This window comes from Salmo salar, chromosome ssa12 (assembly GCF_905237065.1).
Source record: "Salmo salar chromosome ssa12, Ssal_v3.1, whole genome shotgun sequence".
Classification (NCBI taxonomy): Eukaryota; Metazoa; Chordata; class Actinopteri; order Salmoniformes; family Salmonidae; genus Salmo; species Salmo salar.
In genome coordinates this window covers 75,462,663-75,482,290 of record NC_059453.1, presented here as the reverse complement: position 1 = coordinate 75,482,290, position 19,628 = coordinate 75,462,663, and the positions used below count along the sequence as shown (strand labels likewise).

Here is a 19,628-nt window from a genome sequence, read left to right as displayed (position 1 = left end):
TCTCTCGTGTACTGCCTGCCTGCGCTAACGTCTGAGCAAGACGCCCCAGCAGCCTGAAGGACTGACTGGGTTATTTGAATCATCTAGCATCAATAAAATATGTACCTTGAACTGTAGAGGAGCAAACACAAGCCCTCCCACCCACTCAAAACACTAGCACTTCATCTGCATCTCTCTCCTTCCTCCTCTCGTTCCTCCACTCCCTCCTCTCATTCCTCTCTCTCCCCTCCTCTCCTTCCTCCACTCCCTCCTCTCCTTCCTCCACTCCCTCCTCTCTCTCCCCTCTACTCCCTCCTCTCCTTCCTCCACTCCCTCCTCTCCTTCCTCCACTCCCTCCTCTCTCTCCCCTCCACTCCCTCCTCTCCTTCCTCCACTCCCTCCTCTCCTTCCTCCACTCCCTCCTCTCTCTCCCCTCCTCCTTCCTCTCTCTCCCCTCCCCTCCCCTCCTCTCCTCTCCCCACCTCTATATCTCCACCGCTATCTCCCCATCTCTATCTCCCCTCCTCTCTGTTCCCTCCTCTCTCTCCCTCCTGTCTTTCTCTCCCATCCTCTCCCCCACCATGTGTCCTCTACATGTGTTCTGAGGTACTTGTGTTGATGAGATAGCTCCTATTAGTTCTGTCCTCTCAAGCCGCTGCATGAGGACACAGGATAGATGGAGAGATTATTCATATTTTCAAGCATATAGTGCATGAACTATGATTCATATTTAGTGGCAGCTGTTTTCACCCGCCCCAACCTAAAATGTTCAGTATTATAATGTCTGTCTCTCTGGTATGACACATTTATTTCACTTTAATGCACCTATTGATTTCTGGAGCTGATTTTTCGAGGGCTTTAGTAAATATGAAACAGTGTCACCCAATGGCAAAGTAGGAAGTGTGTTTAACGTTATGTTACAGACCGTGGCTTATATAAAGATATGACAGATATTGGCAAGATGCATGAAGTGATTTTAGTATAGATTTAGCTTGGGTTCACACCTTTTTATTTATTTGATTTTTATTTATCCTTTTATTTAACTAGGCAAGTCAGTTAAGAACAAATTCTTATTTACAATGATGGCCTACCCCGGCCAAACCCTAACCCGGACGACGCTGGGCCAATTGTGCGCCGCCCGATGGGACTCCCAATCACGGCCGGTTGTGATACAGCCTGGAATCTAACCAGTGTCTGTAGTGACACCTCTAGCACTGAGATGCAGTTCCTTAGACTGCTGCGCAACTCGGGAGAAAACCATTCCAGACACCTTACAAACCATTCCAGACACATTATGTTTTTACAATGTATGGAGACAAATTTTGCTGCTCTCTTAGCTTGCTTGAGGCTTGGAATCAAAATCAATCTCTAACCCTCTGGTGCTCTTTCTCTTCCCTGCTCTCTCTCCTTTTCCCCCCTGTCTCTTCACCCCCCCCACACTTGGTCCTCCACTCTCTCTCCTGGTCTGCTGGCTTTCTCCTGGAGAAGAAGGGGTACACACAGAAGAGCTGGACAGTGAGCTAGGTAGGCCTCTTTCTTTTCTCCCCTCCCCCATGCTGTGTCCTCTGGGAAACCTGGCTACTGTATAACATGTTTCCTGTACTGCTTCAGTGACAACAATGTCACAATGTCACTTCTTACAGCTTATAACATCTCTCCCTTTCTGCCTAGAGGATGTAAACATTATAATCAAATGGTTAATAATATATTGTAATATATTGTCTGTGTGTGCTTGCGTGTGTGTGTGCGAGCTTGCGGGCTTGTGTCTGCTGAGTGGGCAGTTCTTGCAGGGTTAACCCACACGCCCGGCGAGCCAGCATGCCCTCTTAAAGAGAGAACCATTGACGAGAGGCACATTGACCTGATGATCATTTCCTAATGGGCCTCTCGTCAAATGGACCTCTCACTCTCAAGCCCATCATTCCATCCACTGGAGCTCATATTATAACTGGGCTAGCAAACTGGGGTAGCAAAGAGCACTTTACCCACCACTGTCTGCTGGTGCATCAGTCTCTGGAGCCAGATGGGGGCTTTTAACAGCCATGGCTCTGAGATGGGCTCAGAAAACTACTACCCACTATTCTATTAGGGGAATACTTGGGTGAATAGTCACAATCCTCCATTGTCATCGGTATTTGAGAATGTTTGTTATTTTCTATTAATCAGAGATTGATTTAGACCTGAGAAACCAGGAGTGTGCAATACCAGGTCAATCAGTGATATCAATTAATTGCTAGGGAGACATGAAAACACCCCTGGTTTAAGGTTAGGTCTGAGGTAAGTGAGGGTGAACTGATCCTAGACCAGTGTTTGGCCTCCTCCATGTTGTGAACAGCAGCCAAGGTAGGGGCAGCCATTGTTAATACCATAGCTCAGATTGGATGAACACAGTCAATACGTATTGATTATGAAAGGCAATTACACCAGTTGTGTATAGGACTGCAGACGTATGGCCCCTGTAGTGCAGCTCCTCGCTCAGGAGAAATCAAATAGTCAGGAAGACAGAATGAGATGCAAAATGTTTAATCGACAATTTGTCACCTTAGTCACCCTTGAGCTGGAGTGTGCGTGGGGGTCGTCGGGGGACCGTGGAGAGGGGGAGCTCTTTTTGAAGTGTCAGATTCATCCCACTATACCCACTCAGTATCAGCAAGGCCAGCAGTGATGGCTCTGGCACCCAGCAATAATAACACACAGGCAGGATCTCCTTTAGAAATACAGCCACTGGTGGGTGGGTGGATGGATGGGTGGGATCGGAGGATGGGTGAGAGCGGGAGGGAGGGATGTGTCTTGGGAGGAATGGATGGGTTGGGTTGGGGGGATGGGAGGAAGGGATGGGTTGGGTTGGGGGGATGGGAGGTAGGGATGGGTTGGGTTGGGGGGATGGGAGGAAGGGATGGGTTGGGTTGGGGGATGGGAGGAAGGGATGGGTTGGGTTGGGGGATGGGAGGAATGGATGGGTTGGGTTGGGGGGATGGGAGGTAGGGATGGGTTGGGTTGGGGGGATGGGAGGTAGGGATGGGATGGGAGGAAGGGATGGGATGGGAGGAAGGGATGGGTTGGGTTGGGGGATGGGAGGAAGGGATGGGTTGGGTTGGGGGGATGGGAGGAAGGGATGGGTTGGGTTGGGGGGATGGGAGGAAGGGATGGGTTGGGTTGGGGGGATGGGAGGAAGGGATGGGTTGGGTTGGGGGGATGGGAGGAAGGGATGGGATGGGAGGATGGGATGGGAGGAAGGGATGGGTTGGGTTGGGGGGATGGGAGGAAGGGATGGGTTGGGTTGGGGGGATGGGAGGAAGGGATGGGTTGGGTTGGGGGGATGGGAGGAAGGGATGGGATGGGAGGAAGGGATGGGATGGGAGGAAGGGATGGGTTGGGTTGGGGGGATGGGAGGAAGGGATGGGTTGGGTTGGGGGATGGGAGGAATGGATGGGTTGGGTTGGGGGGATGGGAGGAAGGGATGGGATGGGAGGAAGGGATGGGTTGGGAGGAAGGGATGGGTTGGGTTGGGGGGATGGGAGGAAGGGATGGGTTGGGGGGATGGGAGGAATGGATGGGTTGTGTTGGGGTGGGATGGGTTGGGTTGGGGGGGATGGGAGGGAGGGATGGGTTGGGGGGTGATGGGAGGAAGGGATGGGTTGGGGGGATGGGAGGAAGGGATGGGTTGGGGGGATGGGAGGAAGGGATGGGTTGGGTTAGGGGGATGGGTAGGATGGCTGTATGGCTGGGTGGGTGAATGAGGGGTTGGGTTTGTTCTCTGTTTTTCTTTTTGTTCTCAAATCTGAAAATCTATAAATAAAGTACATTAAAAAAAGAAATACAGACACTCTGGTGTGAAATACAGAGTGATTCTAATTTACAGTGAGTGATGTGCTGCTGGCTCAAAGTATAATGTTCCCCTTCAGAACATCTGACAATATTAAAGCCTTGTCCTTGTATTGTGGATGTTCCAACCATAACACAACCCCCTAATTCCTTGCCGTCACTCTCCCGGCTTAACACCTTGACTCCAAATCCTCTAAAGCTGGCGGAGGGAATGTGTACACCACTCGTCAGAATATAGGCTGAGGTAATAGGCTGAGGCTAATGAGATGCAGGACTGATACTGTACAGCGGAGGACTCAGTTATACACATCTGTTTGTAACCAATTACAGCACTCTGACATTTCCCTATAGCCATTGGTACAGTAGCTAGCTAACTCCATCTCTGCTGTTTTAATCACACTACTCTGTATGGAGAGATAATGAGTTGCTCTGCCGTACTGAGACATACTGAGACTGTATCAATGTAGCAGCCTTTACAGCAGCTTCACAGATGACTAATGCATGTCTCTATCTAATCAGTCCTGATTTATTTGGTCTCATTTTTATGGCATTGTGGTCAGGCCATTTATGGCATTCATTCTCAGCATCGATGTCATGGAAGATATACATGTGAGTGTCCCTGGTTACACCCAAAAATAAAAACATCCTCTTACGACCGCGGTGAATAAATACATGATCGAGTTCGTGAAGTTCTACAATGCCATGCGACAGACTGTGATAAAACAATCAAGGACAACATTGAATACCATTATATACACACCACGTCTACATCAACAACGTCGGTCAACATTGTACATCAGATTCCCTTACTGCCATGAACAATAAGAAAATATATCTTCACGTGATGTATTTAAACCACACATTTTTAAACCAAAATTGACATTTAGACCACCACACACACATACCGCCAGCTCCTCTTCTCCATCTGAGCGTCTGGTGTTGATCATGACCGGTCAAATCCCCCCGTAGTGTCTATCTGATGTGTTAAATGTCAGCCGTGTCCTGCCAGGAGCCAAGAGCCAGGTCCAGACAGCCTCTGGAGTGCTGTTCACTCCCCGGTGACTGACAGGCTGTGTGTGGTAGGAAAAGGTATTCAGTGACCTTCTGTCTTAACAATGACCATCTCTAACAACGTACCGTTTCCTCCTCTCTCTACCTCTCTTCCAGAGCTGCCAACAGGCTGGGAGAAAATAGATGACCCAGTCTATGGTGTTTACTATGTGGAGTAAGTGGCGACACACACACACACACACATCTGTCGCATTTAAAATGGCCTCACTGTACTGTACATTTACAATGCATTTAACACTGAGCAGTGCCCCGGAACATTGCAAAACAACATCAAATGCAGGCTGTTTTGGGGATTATAGGCCATTTTGTTGCCGTCATGATGATTTAGACACAGGGTTTCTCATCTAGTGCGAGACCCTTGGAGCTGTGCATTAATAGCAATACATGCATATGTTTTGATGTTGTTCAAAGCAATACCTTAGAGGCAGATGCCCAGTTTTGTTGTCTGAGATTTTTCAATATACATTATTCCTATTGTTTCCTGTTTAATGCATAATTGCATAATGTTTCCATACTGTTTGAAGTGTAATTTCCTTACGGTGTACTGCTCCTTTAATTCCTTCTCGGGTTGTGGTATGAGGTGGTGGTGTTAACCTCCTGAAGCAGTGCTCCTCAGTGATTGTGTGATGCTGTTGATATTCAGGCCTTGTCGTCTCTGTCTCCTCTGATCCACCAGAGCATCGTCTGTACCAGACTTGTCTCCTCTGATCCACCAGAGCATTGTCTGTACCAGACTTGACTTCTGTGACTTAAGCCCTTGGCTCCTGGAGCATAGGCCACCAGAGACTTTGTCTATCTGTGTGTTGTGTTCACTCTTTCATCACTGCCTCTCTGTAACTCAATCTTTCTCTTTCTTTATCCCTTCTCCATCCCTTGCCTGATCCCATTGGCTTTCTTCTGTTCTTTTTTCTTTCTCTTTTTGGTCTCATTTCTTTCCTGTTATTATCCCCCTTGTTCTTACTTACTCTCTACTTTTCACTGACTCAATTATCTTTCTCTATCTCTTTCTCCCTTCCTGTCTCATTCTCTGCTTTTCCCTCCCTCTCTTCCTCCCTCTCTCAGTCACATTAACAGGAAGACCCAGTATGAGAACCCTATACTGGAGGCTAAGCGGCTGAAGCAGCTCGAGCAACAGCAGCCACCAGAAGGTGAGCGCTACATCCAAGGTTCGTTTCCAGCCCTGCCGGGCGTCATTCTTTTCTTTCTTCATGTCTGTGATCGTGCCTGTCTGTCTCTTTGTCCTGCTGCTCTGCTCTGCTCTACTCTGCTTCTGGCGCTTTATGATTTGCTGTCGAGAAACCATAAAGGCATACCTATGATTTATTTTAATGGCCTTGAAGAGAGGTCTTTTTGGTTTAATTTGGCAATGTTTTAAGTGTCACTGATTCTCTCTCCGAAGGATTTGTGCTTATGTGAATAATTTTGGAAGTGTGCAGTTCTAGGTAAGTTTGGGTTTGACAATTAAACATTGAAGAGTGTTTTACAGCAATGTAAATGTATCCCTATATTTGAATTCTTTCTGGGTCTTGCTCTCCCAGTGAAAGGTTTTTCAGGACAAGTGGTTTAAGTCCGAGTGTGCCCTGTTTACCTCTCTCTATATTAGATGTACAATGTCACTCAGATTTTCCCTAGACATGCAGGTCACACCACTAGGGACCAGGCTATTGATCCCCTTTCTGCAGGCTCAGCTAAATACGCTTCTGACTTGATTACTTGCTGCCTTTTCCTCCTTTAAGCTCAATATCTCTTTACGCTCAATATCTGTGAAGACTTTTACTCTTTCATTGATTGAATCTTGATACTGAGAATATTAATGAAGACTTAAGCCTCTGATACATTACACAGTGAGGCTGTCATTTAGATCTGTCAGAGATTGGATTACGTGGTATTGCTTTCATTGGCAGCCATTGTGGCTCATTGCAGTAGAGTAGTTTCCTAGCCACCCATTGTGGGGAACCATAAGGACTCGGTGTAACTGTACAGGCACCAGAGACAGGAAGTATGCCCTTTGCTGTTCCAGAATGGATAGAGGACGCCACCCTGGCTGGTGCCCCGCTAGCCAGCTATACTGCCAACCACCAGGAAACCTACAGGGATCCCCAGGCTGGACCCCCACTGCCACCCCTCATCGGGCCCAAACGTAAGTCCTGGCCAGGTTAATATCCTAGTTTTATGAGGGTATTGGTCCATTTCTCTCTGCAACATTGTGGATGTGTTTCCTGTTCCTCATCAATTTACTCCCTCAACCCCTATCTCCTCTCTCTCTATCTTTCTCTCTCTCTGCCTCTCACACTCTCTCTAACCCGTCCTCTCTCTCTGCCCCCTCCCTCTCTCTCCCCCTCTCCCTCTCTACCCAAAAGTGTAGCTCTCCATAGGGGATAGCAGCCTCATAGACTGAGGCTGGGGCACAGTCTGGGGGATTTACCATAGGATTACCCCCATTCTCAGGCATAGACAGGCTGGTACCCCCTAGCTCTTTGAATCCCTCTTAGCCTAATTAATCTATCAATCATAATCAGTCTCTTTACGATTCATGGAGCTTGTCACACCAACATATCTCTCACAGAGCCCTCACTGATCCCGAGCCAAGACTGTGTAGGATAGCCCCTCCTTCTTTGGCTAGCACAGCACATGAGATCAATGTGTTCTTATGAAAGGTGTGTAAGGCTTGTGTGTGTTCCTCAGGAGGGAAGCCCTTCTTCACGCGGAACCCAGCAGAGCTAAAGGGAACCTTCATCAACACCAAACTGAGGAAGAGCCACCGGGGGTTCGGCTTCACCGTAGTCGGAGGCGATGAGCCTGATGAGTTCCTTCAGATCAAGAGTCTGGTTTTGGACGGGCCTGCTGCCCTCGACGGCAAGATGGAGACAGGTGGGCCGCCGCTCTATCGTTCCCTGTCATTATTAAGAGGTGTTCTCCAACTCCTTAAGAGCTACAGAGTGTGCAGGCTTTTGTTCCAACCCGCACTAAAACAATTGACTAATCAAGGTTGATTGATTGGTTTATTAGCTGAATCTGGTGCTCTCCAGAATCCGGATTGGTGACACTTTACTGGTGTAGGTTTTATAGTGTACTGTAGGTGTTCTACAGTTTGTGTTACTTCCAAGATTTTAGTTTTTGACATGGAGCTAATTATTCAACATTCATTTCTTCTTCTCTTCCCCCAGGTGACGTGATCGTGAGTGTCAATGACACGTGCGTGCTAGGCTACACCCATGCCCAGGTGGTGAAGGTCTTCCAGTCCATCCATATTGGCTCCATGGTCAACCTGGAGCTGTGCCGCGGCTACCCCCTTCCTTTTGACCCCGACGACCCCAACACCAGCATGGTGACCTCCGTGGCCATCGTGGACAAGGAGCCCATCATCGTCAATGGCCAGGATAGCTACGACTCCCCGTCCAGCCATGGCAGCCATACTGGAGGCCCCGTTAATGGCATGAGGGAGTCGAGACCACACAGCCCCTCCTCCGCCGAGGTGGCGTCCAACAGCTCGCACGGTTACCTCAGCGACTCTGTGACGCTGGCGTCATCCATAGCGACGCAGCCGGAGCTGATCACAGTGCACATGGAGAAGGGAGACAAAGGCTTTGGATTCACCATTGCAGACAGCCCTGCAGGGGGAGGACAGAGGGTCAAACAGATAGTGGACTACCCCCGCTGCAGGGGCCTGAAGGAGGGGGACATTATCGTGGAGGTGAACAAGAGGAATGTCCAGAGCATGAGCCACAACCAAGTGGTGGACCTGCTCAGCAAGTGCCCCAAAGGAAGTGAGGTCAGCATGCTGGTGCAGAGAGGCGGAGGTAAGACAGCCTCACAACATGCTGAGATTTGATAGGTGGAGGTAAGACATAGACCCACAACATGCTAAGATCTGATAGGTGGAGGTAAGACATAGACCCACGACATGCTGAGATCTGAGTTCTAATTGGCAAGCCTGCCTCTTACTCCCGCCTCTTCTCTCCATCACCATTGTCATGAATCCAGAAGTTGCTAAAACATGCAAAAAATTCACACACAAAAAATGGGTAGGGTTAAGGTTAGCCCTAAAACAAGGCCTGTGTTATTTTTATTATATATATTTTTTACATTTAACCGTTGTTTAACTAGGCATGGAAAGTTGAGGGGGAGATGGGAATCTAGTTTATGTGGAAAACCTAGAGATACTAAAGAGCTAGATAGAAGGAACACAGGGAAGTTAGTGAGAGAATGGAGATAATATGAATACCGAAAGAATGTGAGAGATGGTTGCAGAGATTGTTAGTGGAAGAGACATTTGGAGAGTGAGAGAAAATCCAGAGCAGTAAAGAGAGAAAGCGTAGATCTTGTTCCAGGTCAGAAAGTCTCATAAATATGTAGCTGGGTTCCTCAGTTCCTCCTGTGGGTCTTTCTGTGTTACTGTCTCATTTCTGTCACACTGTCTCTCTCTTTCTCTCTCACTCTCTCGCTCTCTGTGCCTTTTTTATATCTGTGTCTCTCTCTCTTTCTCTCTGTCTTTCTCTCTTTATTTTTCTCTCTCTCTCTGACATACACTGTCTACACTATAGTCTGTGTCTGTTACTTTATAGGTATCACACAAAGTTGCGTTGAGATCCAATTGTGGTGTCAAAATTTCTTCCATCCTAGATGTGATGTATGTGTGTGTGCGCGTGCGTGCGTTCATTTTATTTAATTTTTATTTCACCTTTATTTAACCAGGTAAGCTAGTTGAAAACAAGTTCTCATTTACAACTGTGACCTGGCCAAGATAAAGCAAAGCAGTGCGACAAAAACAACAACACAGACTTACAGTCAATAACACAATAGAAAAATCTATGTACAGTGTGTGCAAATGTAGAAGATTAGGGAGGTAAGGCAATAAATAGGCCATAGTGGCAAAATAATTACAATTTAGCAATTAAACACTGGAGTGAGGTGCAAAGGAGCAAAAACATTATAATAACGATATGGGGATATGGTAGTTCGGTGTGCTTTGGGGATTACCAGTGAAATATACCTGCTGGAGCGCGTGCTACGTGTGAGTGTTGCTATGGTGATCAGTGAGCTGAGATAAGACAGGGCTTTACCCAGCAAAGACTTATAGATGACCTGGAGCCAGTGGGTTTGGCGACGACTATATAGCGAGGGCCAGCCAAAGAGACCATACAGGTTGCAGTGGTGGGTAGTATATGGGGCTTTGGTGACAGAACGGATGGCACTGTGATAGACTACATCCAGTTTGTTGAGTAGAGTGTTGGAGGCTATTTTGTAAATGACATCGCCAAAGTCAAAGATCGGTAGGATAGTCAGTTTTACGAGGGTATGTTTGGCATACCCTCGTATGGAAGCTGATTCTAGATAACATTTTAGAGTGAAGATGCTTTTTTTTTTACCCCCTTTTTCTCCCCAATTTTGTGGTATCCAATTGTTAGTAGTTACTGTCTTGTCTCATCGCTACAACTCCCGCATGGACTCGGGAGAGGCGAAGGTCGAGAGCCAAGCGTCCTCCGAAACAAAACCCGACCAAGCCGCACTGCTTCTTAACACAGTGCGCATCCAACCCGGAAGCTAGCCGCACCAATGTTTCAGAGGAATCACTGTACACCTAGCGACCTGGTCAGGGTGCACTGCGCCTGGCCCGCCACAGGAGTCGCTAGTGCGCGATGAGACAAACCCTCCCTAACCCGGACGACGCTAGGCCAATTTTTCGCCGCCCCTTGGGCCTCCCGGTCGCGGCCGGCTGCAACAGAGCCTCGGCTCGAACCCAGAGTCTCTGGTGGCACAGCTAGCACTGCGATGCAGTGCCTTAGACCACTGCGCCACCCAGGAGGTCCAGGTTGAAGATGCTTAATGTGAGTCTGGAAGGAGAGTTTACAGTCTAACCAGACACCTAGGTATTTGTAGTTGTCCACATAAGTCAGAACCGTCCAGAGTAGTGATGCTAGTTGTTGAAGAGCATGCATTTAGTTTTACTAGCACTTAAAAGCAGTTAGAGGCCACGGAAGGAGTGTTGTATGGCATTGAAGCTCGTTTGGAGGTTTGTTAACACATGGTGTCCAAAGAAGGGCCAGATGAAGTCGGAAGTTTACATACACTTAGGTTGGAGTCATTGAAACTCGTTTTTCAACCACTCCACAAATTTCTTGTTAACAAGCTATAGTTTTGGCAAGTCAGTTAGGACATCTACTTTGTACATGACACAAGTAATTTTTTTATTTCACTTATAATTCACTGCATCAAAATTCCAGTGGGTCAGAAGTTTACATACACTAAGTTGACTGTGCCTTTAAAAAGCTCGGAAAATTCCAGAAAATTATGTCTTGGCTTTAGAAGCTTCAGATAGGCTAATTGACATAATTTGAGTCAATTGGAGGTGTACCTGTGGATGTATTTCAAGGCCTACCTTCAAACTCAGTGCCTCTTTGCTTGACATCATGGGAAAATCAAAATAAATCAGCCAAGACCTCATAAAGAAATTGTAGACCTCCACAAGTCTGGTTCATCCTTGGGGGCAATTTCCAAATGCCTGAAGGTACCATGTTCATCTGTACAAACAATAGTACACAAGTATAAACACTATGGGACCACGCAGCCATCATACCGCTCAGGAATGTGTTCTGTCTCCTAGAGATGAACATACTTTAGTGCGACAAGTGCAAATCAATCCCAGAACAACAGAAAAGGACCTTGTGAAGATGCTGGAGGAAACAGGTACAAAAGTATCTATATCCACAGTAAAACGAGTCCTATATCGACATAACCTGAAAGACTGCTCAGCAAGGAAGAAGCCACTGCTACAAAACCGTCATAAAAAAGCCAGATTACGGTTTGCAATTGCACATGGGGACAAAGATTTACTTTTTGGAGAAATGTCCTCTGGTCTGATGAAACACAAATAGAACTCTTTGGCCATAATGACCATCGTTATGTTTGGAGGAAAAAGGGGGAGGCTTGCAAGCCAAAGAACACCATCCCAACCGTGAAGCATGGGGGTGGCAGCATGATGTTGTGGGGGTGCTTTGCTGCAGGAGGGACTGGTGCACTTCACAAAATAGATGGCATCATGAGGCAGGAAAATTATGTGGATATATTGAAGCAACATCTCAAGACATCAGTCAGGAAGTTAAAGCTTGGTCGCAAATGGGCCTTCCAAATGGACAATGACCCCAAGCATACTTCCAAAGTTGTGGCAAAATGGCTTAAAGACAACAAAGTCAAGGTATTGGAGTGGCCATCACAAAGCCCTGACCTCAATCCTATAGAAAATGTGTGGGCAGAACTGAAAAAGCGTGTGCGAGCAAGGAGGCCTACAAACCTGACTCAGTTACTCCAGCTCTGTCAGGACGAATGGGCCAACATTTACCCAATTTATTGTGGGAAGCTTGTGGAAGGCTACCTGAAACGTTTGACCTAAGTTAAACAATTTAAAGGCAATGCTACCAAATACTAATTGAGTGTATGTAAACTTCTGACCCACTGGGAATGTGATGAAAGAAATAAAAGCTCAAATAAATCATTCTCTCGACTATTATTCTGACATTTCACGTTCTTAAAATAAAGTGGTGATCCTAACTGACCTAAGACAGGGAATTTTAACAAAGATTAAATGTCAGGAGTTTTGAAAAACTGAGTTTAAATGAATTTGGCTCAGGTGTATGTAAACTTCCGACTTCAACTGTGTACAGAATGTTGTAGTCTGCGAAGAGGTGGATCAGAGAATCACCAGCGGCGAGAGCGACATCATTGATATATACAGAGAAAAGAGTCATCCCGAGAATTGAACCCTGTGGCACCCACATAGTTCATGCATGCATGCGTGGATGAGACTGTCTGTGTCAGTTAAACGTTCTAATGAGAACTTAGGGCTGGGCTTTTGACACAGATTGTATGATTAGAAAAACTGTCTCACAAAGATCTGAATAGAAGATGCAGTGCATGAGGGGGATGATTGAACTTTGGTCTCTCACTCCAATCTCCAGGCAGTACCCACTACCAAGAAACCCACCTTCACAAAGAGCCCTGACTCACACTGAGAGAGACATGTAATTGGAGTATTTCCACAGACATACAGAGTGGTCTTAACTGGCATTGGAGCTGAATTTGTGGAACTGAAAGACCTGAACATCAGCCGTGTAAAGCTAAGTGTTCAGAAACGGAACAGGACATTGGCTGAGCATTCTGCTCTCACAAACTGCTCCCCTCTTCCTATGTTGCTTTAATAATGACCACCATTATACAGCGCTACAGCCCTAATGCTCTGCTTTTTATGGATGGTTAATAAAACAAAATGTTTGTTCATTTAACCGGGGCTCCCTGAACCAGAAAGCGGAGAGCAGCGCGGGTGGGACGTTTAGAGAGGATCATTCCTCACTGTGTGATGGATGGAAGACTGATATTATTAAGGCACATTTTACTGCTGTTGTCAGTTTCTTTAACAAAGAGCAGTGTGCCACTACTCTGGAAAGGAGAGGACTGCTCAGCAGAGGATTGCTTCGAAACATGTGGTGAACCTATATGAGTGTCATGTATGTGTAGTACAAATATGACATTTTCATTATCTATGGCTATATGACATGTCATAGAGCACTGCTCTCTCAGTGATCCTGGCTCTCCAGGCAGACCCCTCATTCTGAGATCTGCTCCGGGGTTGTGTTTGTGTGTGTGTGGATCAGACAGCTTAGACATCGGCTGCCCCTTCCGCAGAAAGCAGGATCGAGCAGGTCTGTCTTAATTACTCTGCTCTGTGCTCCTCTGCTCACTATGTCTGTCTGTCTGTGTGCGTGAGACTGTCACCAGTCCAGGCCAAACATCCAATTACAACCTTTTGCCAGAGGGAACCTCTAATTGGCAGAAATCTGGCCCCTTCTCATTTCCCACCACACCCCCTGCCAATGTGTACATATCCCTGCCCACACGTACAGTATACGGTCCAATCCCGGGGATCTCAGGACATTAAGACCTGTGCAAGCAACACTGCTCACCTCCTCTCCCATCTCTGGGAGTGAGTCCCTCAACACTGCAGGTTAGCTCACTGGCTCCGCAACACAACACTAGATTCTCACTGGATTCTTCTTTTGTCTTCTTGAGGCCAGGCAATGTGATTTCTAGCTTTCATCAAAGTAGCCATTATGATGTCAATCCCTCCATTAGTCTAATGTGCTCATTTCTCTCACCTATCTTTTGAGACATTCTGATTTGCTGACATAATTCATTCTAGCCCCAAAAGACTAACGCTTCCCGGTAATTTACTTGAAGCTAGTCTGTGAATGGGTGTACCAGTCAGTAGTCTGCAGGGATGGGAGAGGTGGTGCAGACAGCATCTGTTGTATTAATTTGCAGGCCATGCAGAGCCACTGTGGGGAGAATAGCTGAGAGCTAGGCTAGCTCTAGCCCTCTATAGCCTCACTCATTATTCGCCCAGATAATTTAACCTATTGATGTCGACTTGTCAGAGTCCCATTCCGGTGCTTTAAAGGCATTCATTCACCTGTTTGTTAGGCTGGGAATATTGGACAATACACCACCACAGGCAAGCTGCTGCTGTTGTTATGGCTTAGCATCTCAACTACCACAGAGGTGGAGAAAACAGATGAGAGGAAAGAGAGGGGAGAAAGGATGTAGGGATGTCAGAGGATCAGAGGAGGAGAAAACAGATGAGAGGAAAGAGAGGGGATAAAGGATGTAGGGATGTCAGAGGATCAGAGGAGGAGAAAACAGATGAGAGGAAAGGGAGGGGATAAAGGATGTAGGGATGTCAGAGGATCAGAGGAGGAGAAAACAGATGAGAGGAAAGAGAGGGGATAAAGGATGTAGGGATGTCAGAGGATCAGAGGAGGAGAAAACAGATGAGAGGAAAGAGAGGGGATAAAGGATGTAGGGATGTCAGAGGATCAGAGGAGGAGAAAACAGATGGGGATAAAGGATGTAGGGATGTCAGAGGATCAGAGGGGGAGGACGGACTGGGTCAGAGACTGACATGACCAGCAGGGATTAAGACTACGTACAGCAGATGTGTGCCAGTCTGATAATATCCAGGTTTTTTTCTGCATAAAAAGTCTTGGGTGGGCTGCCTAAGTGTTTATTTTGTCAAAATGAATATGAAATAGTTTCAGTATAAACTTAAACAACTAAAACCAGATATAAAGTGCACAACATATACAAAAGTATGTGGTTATGTGGACACCCCTTCAAATCAGTGGATTCAGCTATTTCAGCCCCACCCGTTGCTGTAAGGTGTATAACATTGAGCACACAGCCATGCAATATTCATAGATAAACATTGGCAGTAGAATGGCCTTACTGAAGAGATCAGTGACTTTCAACGTGGCACCGTTATAGGATGGTACCTTTCCAACAAGTCAGTTTGTCAAATTTCTGCCCTGCTAGAGCTGCCCCAGTCAACTGTCAGTGCTGTTATTGTGAAGTGGAAAGGTCTAGGAGCAACAACGGCTCAGCCGCAAAGTGGTAGGCCACACAAGCTCACAGAACAGGTCCGCCAGGTGCTGAAGTGCGCAGCGTGTAAAAATAATCTGTCCTCGGCTGCAACACTCACTACTGAGTTCCAAACTGCCTCTGGAAGCAACGTAAGCACAGGAACTGTTCATCGGGAGCTTCATGAAATGGGTTTCCATGGCAGAGCGGCCGCACACAAGCCTAAGCTTACCATGCGCAATGCCAAGCGTCGGCTGGAGTGGTGTAAAGCTCGCCACCATTTTACTCTAGAGCAGTGGAAATGCGTTCTCTGGTGTGATGAATAACGCTTCACCATTCCGATGCCAGGAGAACGCTACCTCCCCCAATGCTTAGTGCCAACTGTAAAGTTTAGTGGAGGAGAAATAATGGTCTGAGGCTGTTTTTCATGGTTTGGGCTAGGCCCCTTAGTTCCAGTGAAGGGAAATCTTAATGCTTCAGCATACAATGGCATTCTAGACCATTCTGTGCTTCCAACTTTGTGGCAACAGTAGGGGGAGGGCCCTTTCCTGTTTTAGCATGACAATGTCCCCGTGCGCAAAGCAAGGTCCATACAGAAATGTTTGTCGAGATCGGTATGGAAGAACTTGACTGGCCTGCACAGAGCCCTGACCTCAACCCCATCGAACACCCTTGGGATGAATTAGAACGCTGACTGCGAGACAGGCCTAATTGCCCAACATCAGTGCCCGACCTCACTAGTGCTCTTTTGCTGAATGGAATCAAGTTCCCACGGCAATGTTCCAACAACTAGTGAAGGCTGTTATAGCAGCAAACGGAGGACCAACTTCTCATTAATGCCCATGATCTTCTTGTTTTTAGCTGAAAGGTGTGGAAACTGGTGTGGTTGTCAGCCGAAATAGGCCATCCATGACAAGGATCGAGGAGTTGTGCGTTCCAAGATTCCTTTCTGCACATCACTGTTGTACTGCGCCGATATCTGTCTGTTTGTGTTCTGCCTGTTAGCTTGCATGATTCTTGTCATTCTCATTCCACCTCTTGTCAACGAGCTGTTTTCGTCCACAGGACTGCCGCTGACTGGACGTTGTTGTTTATCGCACCATTCTTGGTAAACCCTAGACACTGTCGTGTGTGAAAAGCCCAGGATGGCGGCTGTTTCTGAGATACTGGATCCGGCGCACCTGGCACCGACGATCACCAACTTTAAAGTCGCTTAGGTCACTTGTTTTGCCCATTGTAACGCACAATCAAACAGTAACTGAATGTCATGATGCCTGTCTGCCTGCTTTATATAGCAAGCCACGGCCATGTGACTCGCTGTCTGTAGGAGCCATCCATTTTGGTGAATGTGGTGGTGTACCTAATACACTTGGCCGGTGAGTGTATATTTTGAAATATGATCGTCTTTGAGAACTAAAAATCACCAAAATAAAAACTAGACAGTCAGGGAGAATCTAAAATTCCGAAGGGGATGCGTATTTTTGTCATGGTGTGGACCCCATTGATTTTGTTATAATGTTTGAGTCACTCAGATGGCCTTAGGACATGGCAAAATGTGTAGAATTACAGGATATTTTTTGTCTACCTCATGGCAAAATTGCAGGAAATTAGCTTTAAATCAGCAATATTTTGTCTCTGTGTCCCAGAGTAAAATCATCAGTTGGTGACTGAGCCATTGGCCACACCCACTGTCACGCCCACCTAAGCAGCATTGTGATCCAGAAAAAAAACCTGATTACCATGTTGCAGCAGTGTGTAGGAGAGAAATGCCTAGATGTGAGAAGTGTGCAGGAAGGCATGAGATGAAGGAATGTGTGGTATCGGTGGAACAAGTTATGTGTGTTAGATGTGGGGGTTCCCATGGGCCTGGAGATCGGAGGTGTCCGGTGAGAGAAAGGCAGATTGAGGTCGCCAGGGTTAGAGTTGTACAGAAAGTGTAGCAGTGAAGAGAATGGTAGAGGATGATGGGTACAGGGTGAGGGATCCTGAGAGGATTCCTGTGAGTAGGCGGAGATCAAGAGAGAGTGATGGGAAGAATATGTGCTTCAGTAAGGTGGGCTTTTCAGCATTTATAGCCATGGTTGTCAGTTGTACTGCAGAAATGGTTTGAAAATTGTGGTGGCAGCGGCAGAGACGTACTTGGGATTGCGAGGATTTACTGCAGAACAGCTGGCAGGGGGTGTTGAAGTGGCAGTGTTCTGTCCTCTCAGACCGAGTAGGACTAGATAGGGTTGAATAGGGGGGTGGTGGGTTTTGTAGAGAGGGCTAATAGTTGGCAGGGCAATTTTCCTTTTCCCCAATGTTGTATTACCGTATCAAAGAATTGAATGTACTGTAGGTAGGACGTTAATGGCCTCACACACCAGTACAGTAGGTGGCGGTGTATGCACCGAAAACTTTTGGCGATCCGGTTGGCGATTCGCCAACCAAATCCCAGAGAAGAAGAAGAACCCTGATTACCCAAATATCCACTACTACGCTGTTGCTTCATGCTAGTGGGCTGAAGCAAAATGACCTATGTAGTCCACACCTGCAGGTCTGCAGATGCTGTTTTTACTTTGTCTCTGTTTGTGGGATGTTTTGTGTCTCATTAAGAGGGTTCGAAGGTCTATAAACCAATGTCTGACAAGGCTAATATTCTAGCCAATACTCTTTCCTCTGTGTCTTCTCCCTGCGCCGTGGAGAGTTGACGGACTGTTCCTCTCCGACAGAGCAGAGTGTAAGATGGTTGTTTCTTCTCAGCATTGGGCCGTTGTAGAAGAGCAGCCAGAGTGCTGCTAGGAAGGAGACATCTCTTATCTCCACCCTGCTGTAGATGTTCTGCTGCTTAGAGTGGAACGCAGGCTTTGTAAACGCTGCTCCTGTCACAGTAACACAGATCAGTGTCTTCTGACAAGACACAAACACACCCAACCTGAGATGAATGGCAACGATGGGGTCACACAGACAAAAGGAATTGATTTAATGTAAGGGCTGGATGCAGCACCTTTTTGCACGCTTTGCATAAAAATTTGCTGACTTCACGTTTGGCGCTGATAACGTACAGCATTGCAGAGAAATTCTACAGAAATGCAATGATCAAGGAATAGCATGCCAGCAGCTTGGCAACGCATTGCGCTTTTGGGCGCCTGGCTTTGTTTGTGGGCGAGTCAGAGATACTGGCATAATAAGGACAAGGTGAGTCCCCCCTCCTTCTCCCCCTCCTCCCTGTCTCTTCACACCCTCATGCCTGAAGGGGGAGTCGTAAATCTCAGCCATCTTGCCTTCCTTTGTTTCCATGACAATACTGTGCAGCACTGTGCAGTGGGGCTCCTCTACCGGTGGGTGGTGTGTGTGTGTGTGTGTGTGTGTGGGATGGGTAGGGAGTGGGTCACCCCTCATCCTATTCTCTCTAAATGCCAGGAGGGACATGACTGACAAAAGGACAAAATTGTCATTTCTGCTCAGCATCGTAAGCTACTGCATAAGCCTCTGACAGACAAAACATGGAAACATTGTATTACTGCAGCACAGGATGCTTTTTCTTTGCTCTGGGTGTGTGATTAAACACCACCTTGCTGACATCTGCACCTTTTCCTGGTCACCTTTGCCATGTCACAAGACTGGGGTTGCACCTATGTCACTTTCAATCCCATCTCCTATACATTGGTGCTGCTGAGTAAATAAATCCCTGCATTGGTCATTGCAGTCAGGTCTATGACAGCCTATTTGTACATGAATGACATGTGGCTCCGTCTCCACTGTACATAATGGAACAGCCTGGGCTGGCCTTCCGAGGCAACCGTTGCCAAGAGACCGTCTGTCAGTCCCCTGTGCGCCTGTTGCTGTCGATGTGCTGACGGATGGGCTGGGCTGTCGGAATCCATCCCTCTGAGCTCAGATGGAGGAGGGGGGCATGGACGTGGGTCCAGTGTACCCCACCACCCTCTGGACATAATTATCTCCTCAGTGATGGTCTCTGTTTAGTAGCTGCTGTGGCCAGCGTCCTCTGACTGAACTGAGCAGCCTCTATCTGTGGGGGTATAAACATAGTGACCACTACAACCTTCATGAGGTCTGAGGGCTTCAACTGAAGTGGCATTAGGCTGTTTTCAGATGATCATTAACCTAAATCCTTATGATAAACAGTGTTTCCTCTCTCCTGCTCAGTCCATCAGTGTGAGAACCAGCCATGCGTGTCCCCCTGTGTGTATTTAAGAGGATGGATAGGGATTATGCTGTACGCTGCATCGATAAGACTCCCTTAACCTGTCTCTGTCTGACTCCTGGGTTCATGGATTGGAGTCGGGGGTGGCTGTGATACGCTGGCAGAAGAGGGGTATAGGGGAGGGGAGCAGGTAAGGGAT

General features: G+C 47.2%; 1 protein-coding gene across 1 annotated transcript in view; it reads left to right on the top strand.

Moving 5' to 3' along the window:
• LOC106565841 (membrane-associated guanylate kinase, WW and PDZ domain-containing protein 1) overlaps positions 1–19,628 on the top strand; it is a 182,314-nt gene that overhangs the window by 132,875 nt on the left and 29,811 nt on the right. Inside the window, 6 exon segments of the mRNA XM_014133422.2 lie at positions 1,468–1,503; positions 4,972–5,029; positions 5,938–6,023; positions 6,896–7,015; positions 7,561–7,746; positions 8,043–8,675. Of these exon segments, the coding sequence (XP_013988897.2) occupies positions 1,468–1,503; positions 4,972–5,029; positions 5,938–6,023; positions 6,896–7,015; positions 7,561–7,746; positions 8,043–8,675 (1,119 nt within the window).